Below are 17,762 nucleotides of genomic sequence, written 5' to 3' on the forward strand. Positions count from 1 at the left end.
CCACACTGCACCACAGGTCCACACTGGTGGGACAGACTGTACTACAGGTCTAGACAGGTGGACCATACTGTGCCACAGGTCCAGACTGGTGGGCCACAATGTACCACAGGTCCAAACTGGTGGGCCACACTGTACCACAGATTCAGAGTGGTGGGCCACACTGTACTACAGGTCTAGACAGGTGGACCACACTGCACCACAGGTCCACACTGGTGGGCCACACTGTACCACAGGTCCAGACTGGTGGGCCACACTGCACCACAGGTCCAGACTGGTGTGCCACAATGTACCACAGGTCCAAACTGGTGGGCCACACTGCACCACAGGTCCAGACTGGTGTGCCACAATGTACCACAGGTCTCGACTGGTGGGTCACACTGTACCACAGGTCCCGACTGGTGGGCCACAATGTACCACAGGTCCAGACTGGTGTACCACAGGTCCAGACTGATGTGCCACATTGTATCACAGGTCCAGACTGGTGTGCCACAATGTACCACAGGTCCACACTGGTGTGCCACAATGTACCACAGGTCCAGACTGGCGTGCCACAATGTGCCACAGGTCCACACTGGTGTGCCACAATGTACCACGGGTCCAAACTGGTGTGCCACAATGTACCACAGGTCCAGACTGGTGTGCCACAATGTACCACAGGTCCAGACTGGTGTGCCACAATGTACCACAGGTCCAGACTGGTGTGCCACAATGTACCACAGGTCCAGACTGGTGTGCCACAATGTGCCACAGGTCCAGACTGGTGTGCCACAACGTACCACGGTTCCACACTGGTGTGCCACAATGTACCACAGGTCCAGACTGGTGTGCCACAATGTACCACGGGTCCACACTGGTGTGCCACAATGTACCACAGGTCCAGACTGGCGTGCCACAATGTGCCACAGGTCCAGACTGGTGTGCCACAATGTACCACAGGTCCAGACTGGTGTGCCACAATGTACCACAGGTCTAGACTGGTCCCGACTAGTGGGTCACACTGTACCCCAGGTCCAGACTGGTGAGCCACACTCTAATAAGAAATATGGTAACTACTTACAAATTCTCTTTGATCAGCTGTTTCGGTCCAGGAGGGACCGAAACATCGCCTAGTTTCCTCTCAAAATTGTTGGCTATTTGTGAATTGTTCGACTCTGTGTCTCGTGACTTAATTCTTCTAGCTTTAATGTTTAAGTCAATGTCCCGACTATTCTCTTAACAGTCAGTATTTCACTGTTGCTGAGGCAGTCATACGGTGGCTAAGCTGCGACCGTGGCTGCGGCTGCGGTTGCGGTTGCGGCTTCGGCTGGTGTAGGGGCATCAGCTCCGAGTATTGCTCCCTGAGGCGTCGGCGGAAGAAATAAAAGTGGAGGCTGAACTTCCGTGTGCTTGACCTGGCCCGAGCTGGTGTGGGCGGGAGGGCACTACCCACCCACCTACACAAAGATCCACACCCTAGTGCCACACCCACGGGACTCTCGACCTTACAGCCCTCCTCACATGCACCTGTCCTGCCGCCCATCCTCTTCACTCCACCTCGCAGACTTAATGAAACTTTTCTTTTCAATAACCCCAATGGGGGATGTCCCGATTTACAGCAGGAAAATTCTGACCCAGAGTTCCTCGTTGTAACAACCCCCCACCCACCCCACCTCCTTCCTTAATCTCCTACCCTAACCTCCTCCCTTGGTCATAGACCAGGCCGTGGGGGCGTTAACCCCCCGAAGATCCTCCAGGTATTTTCCCCATGATGACCATGTTCGTCAACCCACCCTCACGCCCCATCCCTGCGCAACCCCACAATTACGGCGATATAAACAGATCTCTGAGAGTTACCGTGGAGTCCAATGTTTTATTTTGTACCATGCTAGCTTGGCTACCTGGCCTACCCTTGGTAAACTGATGTAAAGTACATTCTAAGTGCCCAATTTGTCTTATGTCAGCCTGGATTTTAGTTGTTGTTGCTTGGCATAGATGAAGCAGTGTTGGTGTCCTGATATTCACGCTGGTTCTTGCAACACTGAATTGACACTATATTTATATGTGCACTTTTAAGTCACCAATTTCATCAAGCACATTTATTTTACAGTATTGGTATGTCTCGCTGAGCAATGATGAAGATATATTTATAAGCTCTATTTCGTGTGTGTGTGTGTGTGTGTGTGTGTGTGTGTGTGTGTGTGTGTGTGTGTGTGTGTGTGTGTACTCACCTAGTTGTACTCACCTAGTTGAGGTTGTGGGGTCGAGTCCGAGCTCCTGGCCCCGCCTCTTCACTGATCGCTACTAGGTCACTCTCCCTGAGCCGTGAGCTTTATCATACCTCTGCTTAAAGCTATGTATGGATCCTGCCTCCACTACATCGCTTCCCAAGCTATTCCACTTACTGACTACTCTGTGGCTAAAGAAATACTTCCTAACATCCCTGTGATTCATCTGTGTCTTCAACTTCCAACTGTGTCCCCTTGTTACTGTGCCCAATCTCTGGAACATCCTGTCTTTGTCCACCTTGTCAATTCCTCTCAGTATTTTGTATGTCGTTATCATGTCCCCCCTATCTCTCCTGTCCTCCAGTGTCGTCAGGTTGATTTCCCTTAACCTCTCCTCGTAGGACATACCTTTTAGCTCTGGGACTAGTCTTGTTGCAAACCTTTGCACTTTCTCTAGTTTCTTTACGTGCTTGGATAGGTGTGGGTTCCAAACTTGTGCCGCATACTCCAATATGGGCCTAACGTACACGGTGTACAGGGTCCTGAATGATTCCTTATTAAGATGTCGGAATGCTGTTCTGAGGTTTGCTAGGCGCCCATATGCTGCAGCCGTTATTTGGTTGATGTGCGCTTCAGGAGATGTGCCTGGTGTTATACTCACCCCAAGATCTTTTTCCTTGAGTGAGGTTTGTAGTCTCTGGCCCCCTAGGCTGTACTCCGTCTGCGGCCTTGTTTGCCCTTCCCCAATCTTCATGACTTTGCACTTGGTGGGATTGAACTCCAGGAGCCAATTGCTGGACCAGGTCTGCAGCCTGTCCAGATCCCTTTGTAGTTCTGCCTGGTCTTCGATCGAGTGAATTCTTCTCATCAACTTCACGTCATCTGCAAACAGGGACACCTCAGAGTCTATTCCTTCCGTCATGTCGTTCACAAATACCAGAAACAGCACTGGTCCTAGGACTGACCCCTGTGGGACCCCGCTGGTCACAGGTGCCCACTCTGACACCTTGCCACGTACCATGACTCGCTGCTGTCTTCCTGACAAGTATTCCCTGATCCATTGTAGTGCCTTCCCTGTTATCCCTGCTTGGTCCTCCAGTTTTTGCACCAATCTCTTGTGTGGAACTGTGTCAAACGCCTTCTTGCAGTCCAAGAAAATGCAATCCACCCACCCCTCTCTCTCTTGTCTTACTGCTGTCACCATGTCATAGAACTCCAGTAGGTTTGTGACACAGGATTTCCCATCCCTGAAACCATGTTGGCTGCTGTTGATGAGATCGTTCCTTTCTAGGTGTTCCACCACTCTTCTGATAATCTTCTCCATGATTTTGCATACTATACATGTCAGTGACACTGGTCTGTAGTTTAATGCTTCATGTCTGTCTCCTTTTTTAAAGATTGGGACTACATTTGCTGTCTTCCATGCCTCAGGCAATCTCCCTGTTTCGATAGATGTATTGAATATTGTTGTTAGGGGTACACATAGCGCCTCTGCTCCCTCTCTCAATACCCATGGGGAGATGTTATCTGGCCCCATTGCCTTTGAGGTATCTAGCTCACTCAGAAGCCTCTTCACTTCTTCCTCGGTTGTGTGCACAGTGTCCAGCACATGGTGGTGTGCCCCACCTCTCCGTCTTTCTGGAGCTCCTTCTGTCTCCTCTGTGAACACTTCTTTGAATCTCTTGTTGAGTTCTTCACATACTTCACGGTCATTTATTGTTGTCTCTCCTCCTCCTTCCTTCCTTAGCCTCATTACCTGGTCCTTGACTGTTGTTTTCCTCCTGATGTGGCTGTACAACAGTTTCGGGTCAGATTTGGCTTTCGCTGCTATGTCATTTTCATATTGTCTTTGGGCCTCCCTTCTTATCTGTGCATATTCGTTTCTGGCTCTACGACTGCTCTCCTTATTCTCCTGGGTCCTTTGCCTTCTATATTTCTTCCATTCCCTAGCACACTTGGTTTTTGCCTCCCTGCACCTTTGGGTAAACCATGGGCTCATCCTGGCTTTTTCATTATTCCTGTTACCCTTGGGCACAAACCTCTCCTCAGCCTCCTTGCATTTTGTTGCTACATATTCCATCATCTCATTAACTGGCTTCCCTGCCAGTTCTCTATCCCACTGAACCCCGTTCAGGTAGTTCCTCATTCCTGTGTAGTCCCCTTTCTTGTAGTTTGGCTTCATTCGTCCTGGCCTTCCTGCTTCTCCCTCCACTTGTAGCTCTACTGTGTATTCGAAGCTTAAAACCACATGGTCACTGGCCCCAAGGGGTCTTTCATATGTGATGTCCTTGATATCTGCACTACTCAAGGTGAATACTAAGTCCAGCCTTGCTGGTTCATCCTCTCCTCTCTCTCTTGTAGTGTCCCTTACGTGTTGGCACATGAAGTTTTCCAGTACCACCTCCATCATCTTAGCCCTCCATGTATCTTGGCCCCCATGTGGGTCCAAGTTCTCCCAATCGATCTCCTTGTGGTTAAAGTCACCCATGATCAGGAGCTTTGCCCTGCATGCATGAGCTCTTCTGGCCACTCTAGCCAGTGTGTCAACCATCGCTCTATTGCTCTCGTCGTACTCTTGCCTTGGCCTCCTGCTGTTCTGTGGTGGGTTATACATCACTGCTATTACCACCTTGGGACCTCCAGAGTGAAGCGTTCCCGCTATGTAATCACTTTCTTCTCCGCCGTCTCCTCTCTCCAGCTCATCAAAATTCCAGTGATTTTTGATCAGCAATGCCACTCCTCCACCCCCCCTGTTCCCTCTGTCTTTCCTCAGGATTTGGTATCCCGTTGGAAAGATGGCATCTGCTATCATACCTGTAAGCTTGGTTTCTGTGAGTGCTATGATGTCCGGTGATGCTTCTTTGACTCTTTCATGCCACTCCTCCCACTTATTTGTTATTCCATCAGCATTTGTGTACCATACCTTCAGTTTCCTTTCCAACACTGTGGTTTGGGGGGCCTGTGAGGGTGGGAGACCTGGTGGCATACTGTGGGATTCTATAGCTCGGTGTAGGGTGGAGGCTGTGGGTATGGATTGTAGTGTGTGTTGGGATGGTGTGATAGGTTGTATGGTTCTGTGTGTGTGTGTGTGTGTACTCACCTATTTGTACTCACCTATTTGTGGTTGCAGGGGTCGAGTCCTAGCTCCTGGCCCCGCCTCTTCACCGGTTGCTACTAGGCCCTCTCTCTCCCCGCTCCATGAGCTTTATCAAACCTCGTCTTAAAACTGTGTATGGTTCCTGCCTCCACTACGTCATTTTCTAGGCTATTCCACTACCTTACAACTCTATGACTGAAGAAATACTTCCTACTATCTCTCTGACTCATTTGTGTCTTCAACTTCCAATTGTGGCCTCTTGTTTCTGTGTCCCCTCCCTGGAACATCCTGTCCTTGTCCACCTTGTCTATTCCACGCAGTATTTTATATGTCGTTATCATGTCTCCCCTGACCCTCCTGTCCTCCAGTGTGTGTGTGTGTGTGTGTGTGTGTGTGTGTGTGTGTGTGTGTGTGTCTCCTAGCTCTGCCTGACACTTTTCATCACTTGATGTGAAAAACTCCCCCTCTGTAATAGAATATGACAGGGGAAGCAGATAATTTTGTTCCCACAATATAACTATCACAGAGAGTTCGGTACAAGGTCACCGCTACCTGGACCTGGAGTCTACCTGGAGGGCATTCCGGGGATCAACGATCCCGCGGCCCGGTCCACGACCAGGCCTCCCGGTGGATGAGGGCCTGATCAACGAGGCTGTTACTGCTGGCCGCACACAATCCAACGTACGAACCACAGCCCGGCTGATCCAGCACCGTCTTTAGGTATCTGTCCAGCTCCCTCTTGAAGACAACCAGGGGTCTACCGGTAATGCCCCTTATTGCTGGTGGGACGCTGTTGAACAGTCTAGGGCCCCGGACACTTATTGCGTTTTCTCTTAGTGTATCAGTGACGCCCCTACTTTTCACTTGGGGTATGTTGCATCGCCTGCCAAATCTTTTGCTTCGTATGGAGTGACTGCTGTGTGCATATTAGGGACCAGTCCCTCCAGAATCTTCCAGGTGTAGATTATGATATATCTCTCTCGCCTGCGCTCCAGTGAGTACAAGTCAAGTGCTTCCAGGCGCTCCCAATTGTTAAGGTGTTTGATGGAACTTATATGCGCAGTAAAGGCTTTCAGTACGTTCTCTAGTTCTGCAATTTCACCTGCCTTGAATGGGGATGTTAATGTACAGCAGTATTCCAACCCAGAGAGAATAAGTGATTTAAAAAGGATTATCATTGGCTTAGCAACTCTTGTCTTGAATGTTCTCATTATCCATCCTATCAGTTTCCTAGCAGATTCGATAGTGGCATTGTCGTGGTTCTTGAAGGTGAGGTCTTCGGACATTACCACACCCAGGTCCTTCACATTACTTTTCCGCTCTATTGTGTGATTGGGGTTTGTAGTATACTCAGTCCTAGTTATTATTTCCTCCAGTTTTCCATAACGAGTAGTTGGAATTTGTCTTCATTGAACATCATATTATTCTCTGTTGCCCATTGGAAAATTTGGTTTATATCTTCTTGGAGCTCTGCCGTGTCCTCAATGGATGACACTCTCATGCAGATTCTAGTATCGTCTGCAAAGTATGATACAGTGCTATGGTTTACATCTCTGTCTATGTCTGATATGAGAATAAGGAACAGGATAGGTGCGAGTACTGTGCCTTGTGGGACAGAGCTCTTCACTATGGCAGCATCTGATTTAACTCTGTTTACCACTACTCTTTGTGTGCGATTGGTTAGAAAGTTGAAGATCCATCTGCCTACTTTGCCAGTTATCCCTTTAGCACGCATTTTGTGTGCTATTACACCATGGTCGCACTTGTCAAAGGCTTTTGCAAAGTCTGTGTATACTACATCTGCATTCTGTTTGTTTTCCAGTGCATCTAGGACCATATCATAGTGGTCTAGCAGTTGCGAAAGGCAGGAGCGACCTGCTCTGAAACCATGTTGCCCTGGGTTGTGCAATTTTTGGGAGTCCAGGTGGTTTGCTATCCTGCTTCTTAGAACTCTTTCGAAGATTTTTATGATGTGGGACGATAAGGCTATTGGTCTATAGTTCTTAGCTACTGCTTTGCTGCCACCTTTATGGAGTGGGGGCTATATCTGTTGTTTTTAGTGACTGTGGAATCTCGCCTGTGTCAAAGCCCCTTCTCCATAGCATACTTAGGGCCCATGACAGGGGTTTCTTGCAATTCTTAATGAACACCGAGTTCCACGAGTCTGGGCCTGGGGCTGAGTGCATGGGCATGCCGTCGATGGCTTTCTCAAAGTCTAGTGGAGTTAGGGTTATGTCATAAATCTGGCATACATTGCCAGGTTTTGAGGCTCATGAAAAAATTGTTTGGATCGTCTATCTTTAGGCTGGTTAGTGGCTCGCTGAACACTAAGTCATATTGCGATTTCAGTATCACTCATTTCGTTGTTGCCGTCTGTGTAGGATCCGTCTTGTCTGAGCAGGGGTCCTATACTGGAAGTGGTTTTGGACTTGTTTTTGGCATATGAAAAGAAATATTTCGAATTTCTTTCAATTCCACTAATCGCTTTTAGCTCCTCTTGTCTCTCCTGGATCCTGTATGAGTCCTTTAACTATAGCTCAATATTTTCCACTTCCCTAGTTAGCACTTCCTTCCGTGTATCAGATAATCTGGCATTCTTGGGGAGCTCAATGATTCTTCGTCTTCTCCTGTAGAGGAAGCGTCTCTCCAGTTTACTTTTCTTCTTTCTTATAGGAATATACCTTGTACATACTTCACCTACCAGGAGGGTGATCTTTTCAAGGCATTGGTAAGGGTACATGTAATTTAAGATATCCCAGCATGTTTCATTTAGGGCATAGTTTACCTGATCCCAGATGATGTTCTTGTTGTTGAAGTTGAATTTGGTAAAGGTAACCTCATAACTGAATGCATCATGCTGATCAGGACTCCTGTGCATGCAAGTCTGGACTTCGATTAGATTGTGATCAGAATTTGTTGTTTTTTGATATTGTTATATTCCTTACCAGGTCCTCATTATTTGTGAAAATAAGGTCCAGTGTGTTCTCCAGTTTTGTTGGCTCCACTATCTGCTGACTTAGGGTGTGTTTGTTGCAGAAATTCAGCAGCTCCTGTGTGTGTGACTTTTCATCTGAGCTACCTCCAGGGATTATTTCTGCTACAACATTATTTGCTATATTCTTCAATTTTGTGTGTCTTAGATTGAAGTCACCAAGCAGCAAGATGTTTGGGGATGGGGCTGGAAAGTTTTCCAGGCAGGAGTCAATTTTTGATAGTTGTCCTTTGAACTGTTGGGAAGTTGCATCCAGTGGCTTATATACAAGCACAATGACTAAGTTTTGGTTCTCGATTTTTGTCAGAACTTCAACTACATCATTTGTGGTGTTCAGTATCTCTGTGCAAATGAGAGACTCTTTGACGTACAGGCCAACCCTCCCTTGTTGCCTGTTCTTTCTGTCGCATCTGAAAAGGTTGTATCCAGGTATCCATATTTCACTGTCAAAGTAATCTTTACGTGGGGTCTCTGTGAAGGCCGCAAACACTGCATTTGACTCCCCTAGAAGTCCACTAATGAAAGGTATTTTGTTGTTTGTGGATGACTTAAGGCCCTGTATATTAGCAAATATAAATGAGGTTGTGTTGCATGTTTGTTGGGGGGGGGGGGATTTTGTTGTTGGCATCAGTAGCTGTGAGCCCGGAGGCACCACTGGCTGTGCCTCCAGTCCAACAAGGCTCCAAGGTGGTGGACTATTTTGGTTATCTCTTTCCATTTTCTTTCTTCGTTTCCTATCACTAAAAATCACTTAGGGTGTTGTCATAGCTACCATAGCTACTATGATGTGTTATACGGGGTGTGTGCCTCCTGGTCCCTTTTTGATGGTATGCAGTGCAACTGGTATTGTAACATTGTTTTTCAAGGACTGAAGAATGACACATCATAGGTTGGAAGTATTTGCAGGAGGTAGAACGACACACTCCCTTAGACAGGAGGTCACGGCATTTTTGGGATGCTCAAAGTTGCATGCCCCATTTGTTTTCCCTGATATTCAGTGTTTACAGATGCCCCAAACATAAAATTTGCACCATTTTGTTTTTGGCTGGGTCCAATTCGTGCTGGATGTATTCCTAATTTGTGCAGGCCCTAGAACTGGGTTTGTTTACATTTCACCAAGTTCTACCAGAAAGTAATTGGCCAATTTCCAAACAAATATATCGATGAAAAGGAAAGCAATTTGCAATAAGACAAAATTTTCACGACAACGGCTGGCCCAGGTGTAGGCCTACCCATGACAGGTAATGTATTAGCGTAATAGACCTCTGTCTGTTTTATAAAGCGAGTGGTCGAAGCTGCTGTGGCCCTCCAGTGTTATCAACTACCCCACCTTCATGTGTCAGTCTTGCTGCGCCCCGGGTAGTGCTGGTGCTCCGGGTATAGTGCCAGCACCCCGGCCCGGGTATTGCCGGCACCACTAATCGACTCACCTTGTAGCAAAGACCCATGTTAGGTATTTATTAACTAAACTAGCAATAATCTTCTTTTAACACATGAATTTTGCTTCTCCATTTCATCAACAACTTATCAAAACATTCTCTGGTTTCCTTAAGACTTCTACTCCAGGACCCCAACACATCATCATTATCACTCTTAACAGACAAGTTCATTTGCAACTCAAGTTTTATCTTCTTACTCATCTCTGCCAAACTTCCTTATTCTCAACAGAAGTTGCTGATAATGCCTCGTCCTGCTTTACATTTACTCTTCTTTTGAGCTTCTTTACTGTTGCTTTAAACATCTTTTACTGTCAGTTATACTCTGCCTCCCTTGTATTATTTTAAAATACTAAAAGCCTTTATACAATCTTTTTTAACCTTATCATCCCACAACTTTTGTTAAGGTCCAATACTGTGTGCCAACACACCTCCGCTGCACACACACCAACACTACATACTTAAACTACTGCAGATGTACTCTGGTCGCTGTACGATCAGGAAGAAAAACGAAAAATACAAAAAGAATGAGGGAAGGACATAAGTCTTCGTCCAGGGGTTGCTAACAATCCCACCTCTGCCACACCATCACTTCCTGCCATTTATAACGAAGCTTACAACAATAAAATATTCACCCCTCATATAATTTTCTTTACTCCCTTAACAATCACTTCTTCACATAAATATACTGTGCATACCGTACACGTTTTTATTTCAGTACGTACGATGAGACGCACTGAACCCGTTGCCACGCCTCGTTATAAGTCGGTCTAGGAGACTTAGAGCTTTGTACTGGTGGTAGCGCAACGCACACAGGCGGTGGCGGCGCCAGCATCACTACTACTACTAGTACTAGTACCAATAGTAAAGTATCTAGATGAAACAAACTGCCAAGTTTCATCTGTTGATCACTGATGACCTGTCTTAACCGCTTCATTATTACGATGACCTACCTTAATCATCTGATGACCAGTGATGACCTACCTTAATTATCTGATGGCCAGTGATGACCTACCTTAATCATCTGATGACCAGTGATGACCTACCTTAATCATCTGATGACCAGTGATGACCTACCTTAATCATCTGATGACCAGTGATGACCTACCTTAATTATCTGATGACCAGTGATGACCTACCTTAATTATCTGATGACCAGTGATGACCTACCTTAATCACTAGTAAATAATCAGTATTCACTAACTTTAAGCCCTCACACGTCTATCTGGGTATTCATGCAGTGACATTTACAAATTATAAAAGCATAACTTAGATGTATGATAAAACTAGGATCATACTGACTCCTCCCTCTCTCCCTTTTTAATACATACTAAATTGAGAACTGAATATGCTGCTAGATACAGTTAGAGCACGACACAATGTATGACATAATCTCACAGAAGAATACACTGTAGGATACAGTCCCAAAGAATATACATGAGGGGAAGTGCTAGTGTTATACCTCAGAGAACACATGAGGGGAAGTGCTAGTGTTATACCTAAGAGAACACATGAGGGGAAGTGCAAGTTTTATACCTCAGAGAACACATGAGAAGTGCTAGTGTTATACCTCAGAGAACACATGAGGGGAAGTGCTAGTGTTATACCTCAGAGAACACATGAGGGGTGGTTACTTACCCCTCTTGGACGGATGTGTAGTCGGCATCAGCAGCAGGTTGTGAAGTTGTTGTGGTAGTAGTAGTGGTGGTGGTGGTGGTGGTTGCTGTGGTGGTGGTGGCAGCGAGGTCTGCAGCTCCTCCTTCGGGACTCTGGTGATGATTATGGTGTTGGTGGGCGGCGGTGGGTGGGTGGCCATCACTGGAGATAGCGTGGGCGTGCTCCTCGCCGCCCTCTAGGGTGGCAGCGTCCTCCTCAGTTTCGTCGAAGGTGTTGAGAGGAGAGTCTGGGTGTGGGAGGCCTACACTCTCAGCTCAGAGCAAAATTAAGACAAGTGTCTCAGCTCAGTGCAAAATTAAGACACGTGTCTCAGCTCAGTGCAAGACTAAGACACGTGTCTCAACCTAAGGCAACAAGACACGTGTCTCAACCTAAGGCAACAAGACATATATCTCATCTCCAGTCATGAAAACCACACGTAAACAAAGCTTAAATCTGGGCATTTACATTTACAATAATACAACTAGAATTTCCAGAAGGCAGCTATAAGAGTCAATAAATGCTAGAGAAATAATATATCTTAGATAAATAATATATCTTAGAGAAATAATATATGCTAGAGAAATAATATATGCTAGAGAAATAATACATGCTAGATAAATAATATATCGAAGCATAATTGCATTATTAGACCAGGAATTCAAAATTGACAAGTGGTGAAGACAAGATTAAGAGGCATGGGAGCAGGTGTAGGTGCAGGTGTGGGTGCAGGTGTGGGATCAGGTGTGGGATCAGGTGTGGGAGCAGGTGTGGGAGCAGGTGTGGGAGCAGGTGTGGGTGCAGGTGTGGGTGCAGGTGTGGGAGCAGGTGCAGATGTGGGAGCAGGTGCAGATGTGGGAGCAGGTGTAGGTGCAGGTGTGGGAGCAGGTGTGGGAGCAGATGTGGGAGAAGATGAAAGGTCAAGTGTAGGGGGGGGTGAGGTGAGAGCAATAATGAGAGAAGCGAGTGTACAAGGTGAGCACAGATTAGTAAGAGGGATGCAAGAAAGAGGCAAAGCATTAAGAACTAGGCATGCTTGCACCAACACTAGCACCAGGGTGTACCTTGCAGAGGCGTAGGCGTGGGCGTGGGCGTGTAGGGTGAGTGGAGCGGTGAGAGGGCAGTGTCTGGCGGCAAATGGGCACAGTCTGGGCTTGCATGGTCCAGGGGGTAGTCGCTAACCACAACTGTTACGGAGGGGCAAGTGAAGGGCAGGGGCGGAGGGCAGGGGCGGATGACACGGGCGGAGGACACGGGCAGAAGGCAGGGGCAAGAGTGTTAGAGACGGGCCCTGCCACGCATAATGCCCCTACAACACACACACACACACACACACACACACACAAAAGGGGTCAATCTTACAACCACTGCTGCCAGTCACTTCACCTCATCACACCACAACAATTTACCTTCCACTAATTACTCTCAGATAACAAAGGCAGTTCGCGAAGCATTTCTAATTAAATTTACATAGTGATTAATGAACCTGTGACTGCAGCAAAATACATTACATTAATTGTGGTCACTGGCAGAGTAAAACAAGCAGACACTGCAACTCTCGGAGAAGAAACTCTATATTCTAATATGTAAAACAATCACGCGGTAAGTTGAATGATAAGTGTAGGTCTTTCGTGTTGCAATCAACACATCAGGAGCTTGCAATATTCTAGAAAAGAAGACGAAATCCAAGCAAATACGTTCACACACGCTTCCTTCGAAAGTATTTGCTTGGAATTCCTCTATTCTGCAACATTGCAAGCTCCTGATGTGTTGATTGCAACATGAAAGGCCTACAGTTATCATTCAACTCCCCTCGTGTCTGTTTTGCATCTTGTATCGCTTTTTCGCGATTTTTGCATAACAATCTAATATATTTTGGCACTAAAGTCACTTAGCATTAGAATATTAAGTAAAGGGTATTGTATGTTTTTTAACCTAGATAAGTATAACCTAGAATCATATTACTGATAACATACAGTACCGATACCGATTAACTGATGAATAAGACACGTGTGTAACACTTAAGTGTATTGTGGGAACGTTCCGCCAACCAGTGGCTTCCTCAGTGCAATACAGAGAACAATGGTCGAAGATATGACGGAGTTTGAGGTAATCAGTCCCTCAGCCTGGAGCTGATGTGTTCAGTCCATCATTCTTCTCTGTATTGGACTGATGAAGCCACTGTGTGGTGAAACGTTTCCACAATAAAGACACCCAAGTCTTCCACGTCTTTATTACATCACAATACTTCGAATGTTGAGAAGACAGAGGTACAGAATAAGCTTTCACCAGTAACATGTCGCTCTATGTAGAACTTGATAAAGCTCTATATAGTGACACGTTGTCACGTATAGAGCTTCATAAAGCTCTATATAGTGACACGTCACCGTGTAGAGCTTCATAAAGCTCTATATAGTGACACGTTGTCACCGTGTAGAGCTTCATAAAGCTCTATATAGTGACACGTTGTCACCGTGTAGAGCTTCATAAAGCTCTATATAGTGACACGTTGTCACCGTGTAGAGCTTCATAAAGCTCTATATAGTGACACGTTGTCACCGTGTAGAGCTTCATAAAGCTCTATATAGTGACACGTTGTCACCGTGTAAAGCTTCATAAAGCTCTATATAGTGACACGTTGTCACCGTGTAAAGCTTCATAAAGCTCTATATAGTGACACGTTGTCACCGTGTAGAGCTTCATAAAGCTCTATATAGTGACACGTTGCACCATGTAAAGCTTCATAAAGCTCTATATAGTGACACGTTGTCACCGTGTAGAGCTTCATAAAGCTCTATATAGTGACACGTTGTCACCGTGTAAAGCTTCATAAAGCTCTATATAGTGACACGTTGTCACCGTGTAGACCTTCATAAAGCTCTATATAGTGACACGTTGTCACCGTGTAAAGCTTCATAAAGCTCTATATAGTGACACGTTGTCACCGTGTAGAGCTTCATAAAGCTCTATATAGTGACACGTTGTCACCGTGTAGAGCTTCATAAAGCTCTATATAGTGACACGTTGTCACAGTGTAGAGCTTCATAAAGCTCTATATAGTGACACGTTGTCACCGTGTAGAGCTTCATAAAGCTCTATATAGTGACACGTTGCACCATGTAAAGCTTCATAAAGCTCTATATAGTGACACGTTGTCACCGTGTAGAGCTTCATAAAGCTCTATATAGTGACACGTTGTCACCGTGTAAAGCTTCATAAAGCTCTATATAGTGACACGTTGTCACCGTGTAGACCTTCATAAAGCTCTATATAGTGACACGTTGTCACCGTGTAGAGCTTCATAAAGCTCTATATAGTGACACGTTGTCACCGTGTAAAGCTTCATAAAGCTCTATATAGTGACACGTTGTCACCGTGTAGAGCTTCATAAAGCTCTATATAGTGACACGTTGTCACCGTGTAGAGCTTCATAAAGCTCTATATAGTGACACGTTGTCACCGTGTAGAGCTTCATAAAGCTCTATATAGTGACACGTTGTCACAGTGTAGAGCTTCATAAAGCTCTATATAGTGACACGTTGTCACCGTGTAGAGCTTCATAAAGCTCTATATAGTGACACGTTGCACCATGTAAAGCTTCATAAAGCTCTATATAGTGACACGTTGTCACCGTGTAGAGCTTCATAAAGCTCTATATAGTGACACGTTGTCACCGTGTAAAGCTTCATAAAGCTCTATATAGTGACACGTTGTCACCGTGTAGACCTTCATAAAGCTCTATATAGTGACACGTTGTCACCGTGTAGAGCTTCATAAAGCTCTATATAGTGACACGTTGTCACCGTTTAAAGCTTCATAAAGCTCTATATAGTGACACGTTGTCACCGTGTAGAGCTTCATAAAGCTCTATATAGTGACACGTTGTCACCGTTTAGAGCTTCATAAAGCTCTATATAGTGACACGTTGTCACCGTGTAGAGCTTCATAAAGCTCTATATAGTGACACGTTGTCACAGTGTAGAGCTTCATAAAGCTCTATATAGTGACACGTTGTCACCGTGTAGAGCTTCATAAAGCTCTATATAGTGACACGTTGTCACCGTGTAGAGCTTCATAAAGCTCTATATAGTAACACGTTGTCACCGTGTAGAGCTTCATAAAGCTCTATATAGTGACACGTTGTCACCGTGTAGAGCTTCATAAAGCTCTATATAGTGACACGTTGTCACCGTGTAGAGCTTCATAAAGCTCTATATAGTGACACGTTGTCACCGTGTAGAGCTTCATAAAGCTCTATATGGTGACACGTTGTCACCGTGTAGAGCTTCATAAAGCTCTATAAGTGACACGTTGTCACCGTGTAGAGCTTCATAAAGCTCTATATAGTGACACGTTGTCACCGTGTAGAGCTTCATAAAGCTCTATATAGTGACGTTGTCACCGTGTAGAGCTTCATAAAGCTCTATATAGTGACACGTTGTCACCGTGTAGAGCTTCATAAAGCTCTATATAGTGACACGTTGTCACCGTGTAGAGCTTACTGAGCACCTGTAGTTAACTATGACTTTCTTCACCGTAGTGTCATTCACTCAGCAGTGCCATCACTTTCTTCACCGTAGTGTCATGCACTCAGCAGTGCCATCACTTTCTTCACCGTAGTGTCATGCACTCAGCAGTGCCATTACTTTCTTCACCGCAGTGTCATGCACACAGCAGTGCCATTACTTTCTTCACCGAAGTGTCATGCACTCAGCAGTGCCATTACTTTCTTCACCGTAGTGTCATGCACTCAGCAGTGCCATTACTTTCTTCACCGTAGTGTCATGCACTCAGCAGTGCCATTACTTTCTTCACCGTAGTGTCATGCACTCAGCAGTGCCATCACTTTCTTCACCGTAGTGTCATGCACTCAGCAGTGCCATTACTTTCTTCACCGCAGTGTCATGCACTCAGCAGTGCCATTACTTTCTTCACCGTAGTGTCATGCACTCAGCAGTGCCATCACTTTCTTCACCGTAGTGTCATGCACTCAGCAGTGCAATCACTTTCTTCACCGTAGTGTCATGCACTCAGCAGTGCCATTACTTTCTTCACCGTAGTGTCATGCACTCAGCAGTGCCATCACTTTCTTCACCGTAGTGTCATGCACTCAGCAGTGCCATTACTTTCTTCACCGTAGTGTCATGCACTCAGCAGTGCCATTACTTTCTTCACCGTAGTGTCATGCACTCAGCAGTGCCATTACTTTCTTCACCGTAGTGTCATGCACTCAGCAGTGCCATTACTTTCTTCACCGTAGTGTCATGCACTCAGCAGTGCCATCACTTTCTTCACCGTAGTGTCATGCACTCAGCAGTGCCATCACTTTCTTCACCGCAGTGTCATGCACTCAGCAGTGCCATCACTTTCTTCACCGTAGTGTCATGCACTCAGCAGTGCCATCACTTTCTTCACCGCAGTGTCATGCACTCAGCAGTGCCATCACTTTCTTCACCGCAGTGTCATTCACTCAGCAGTGCCATCACTTTCTTCACCGCAGTGTCATGCACTCAGCAGTGCCATCACTTTCTTCACCGCAGTGTCATGCACTCAGCAGTGCCATCACTTTCTTCACCGCAGTGTCATGCACTCAGCAGTGCCATCACTTTCTTCACCGCAGTATCATGCACTCAGCAGTGCCATCACTTTCTTCACCGCAGTGTCATGCACTCAGCAGTGCCATCACTTTCTTTACCGCAGTGTCATGCACTCAGCAGTGCCATTACTTTCTTCACCGTAGTGTCATGCACTCAGCAGTGCCATCACTTTCTTCACCGTAGTGTCATGCACTCAGCAGTGCCATTACTTTCTTCACCGTAGTGTCATGCACTCAGCAGTGCCATTACTTTCTTCACCGTAGTGTCATGCACTCAGCAGTGCCATTACTTTCTTCACCGTAGTGTCATGCACTCAGCAGTGCCATTACTTTCTTCACCGTAGTGTCATGCACTCAGCAGTGCCATCACTTTCTTCACCGTAGTGTCATGCACTCAGCAGTGCCATCACTTTCTTCACCGCAGTGTCATGCACTCAGCAGTGCCATCACTTTCTTCACCGTAGTGTCATGCACTCAGCAGTGCCATCACTTTCTTCACCGCAGTGTCATGCACTCAGCAGTGCCATTACTTTCTTCACCGTAGTGTCATGCACTCAGCAGTGCCATTACTTTCTTCACCGTAGTGTCATGCACTCAGCAGTGCCATTACTTTCTTCACCGTAGTGTCATGCACTCAGCAGTGCCATCACTTTCTTCACCGTAGTGTCATGCACTCAGCAGTGCCATTACTTTCTTCACCGCAGTGTCATGCACTCAGCAGTGCCATTACTTTCTTCACCGTAGTGTCATGCACTCAGCAGTGCCATCACTTTCTTCACCG

The 17,762-nt window shown here is 46.0% G+C and overlaps 1 protein-coding gene across 1 annotated transcript in view; it reads right to left on the minus strand.

Annotated features, from left to right (window-relative positions):
* The window catches only part of Ehbp1 (Eps15 homology domain containing protein-binding protein 1), a 488,549-nt gene that overhangs the window by 258,714 nt on the left and 212,073 nt on the right, over positions 1 to 17,762 (minus strand). Inside the window, exons 8-9 of the mRNA XM_070098683.1 lie at positions 12,450 to 12,572; positions 11,368 to 11,632 (exon numbers count right to left, since the gene is read on the minus strand). Coding sequence (XP_069954784.1) covers positions 11,368 to 11,632; positions 12,450 to 12,572 — 388 coding nt within the window. The remainder of the gene's footprint in view (positions 1 to 11,367; positions 11,633 to 12,449; positions 12,573 to 17,762) is intronic.

Source organism: Cherax quadricarinatus, chromosome 63 (genome assembly GCF_038502225.1).
Source record: "Cherax quadricarinatus isolate ZL_2023a chromosome 63, ASM3850222v1, whole genome shotgun sequence".
Classification (NCBI taxonomy): domain Eukaryota; kingdom Metazoa; phylum Arthropoda; class Malacostraca; order Decapoda; family Parastacidae; genus Cherax; species Cherax quadricarinatus.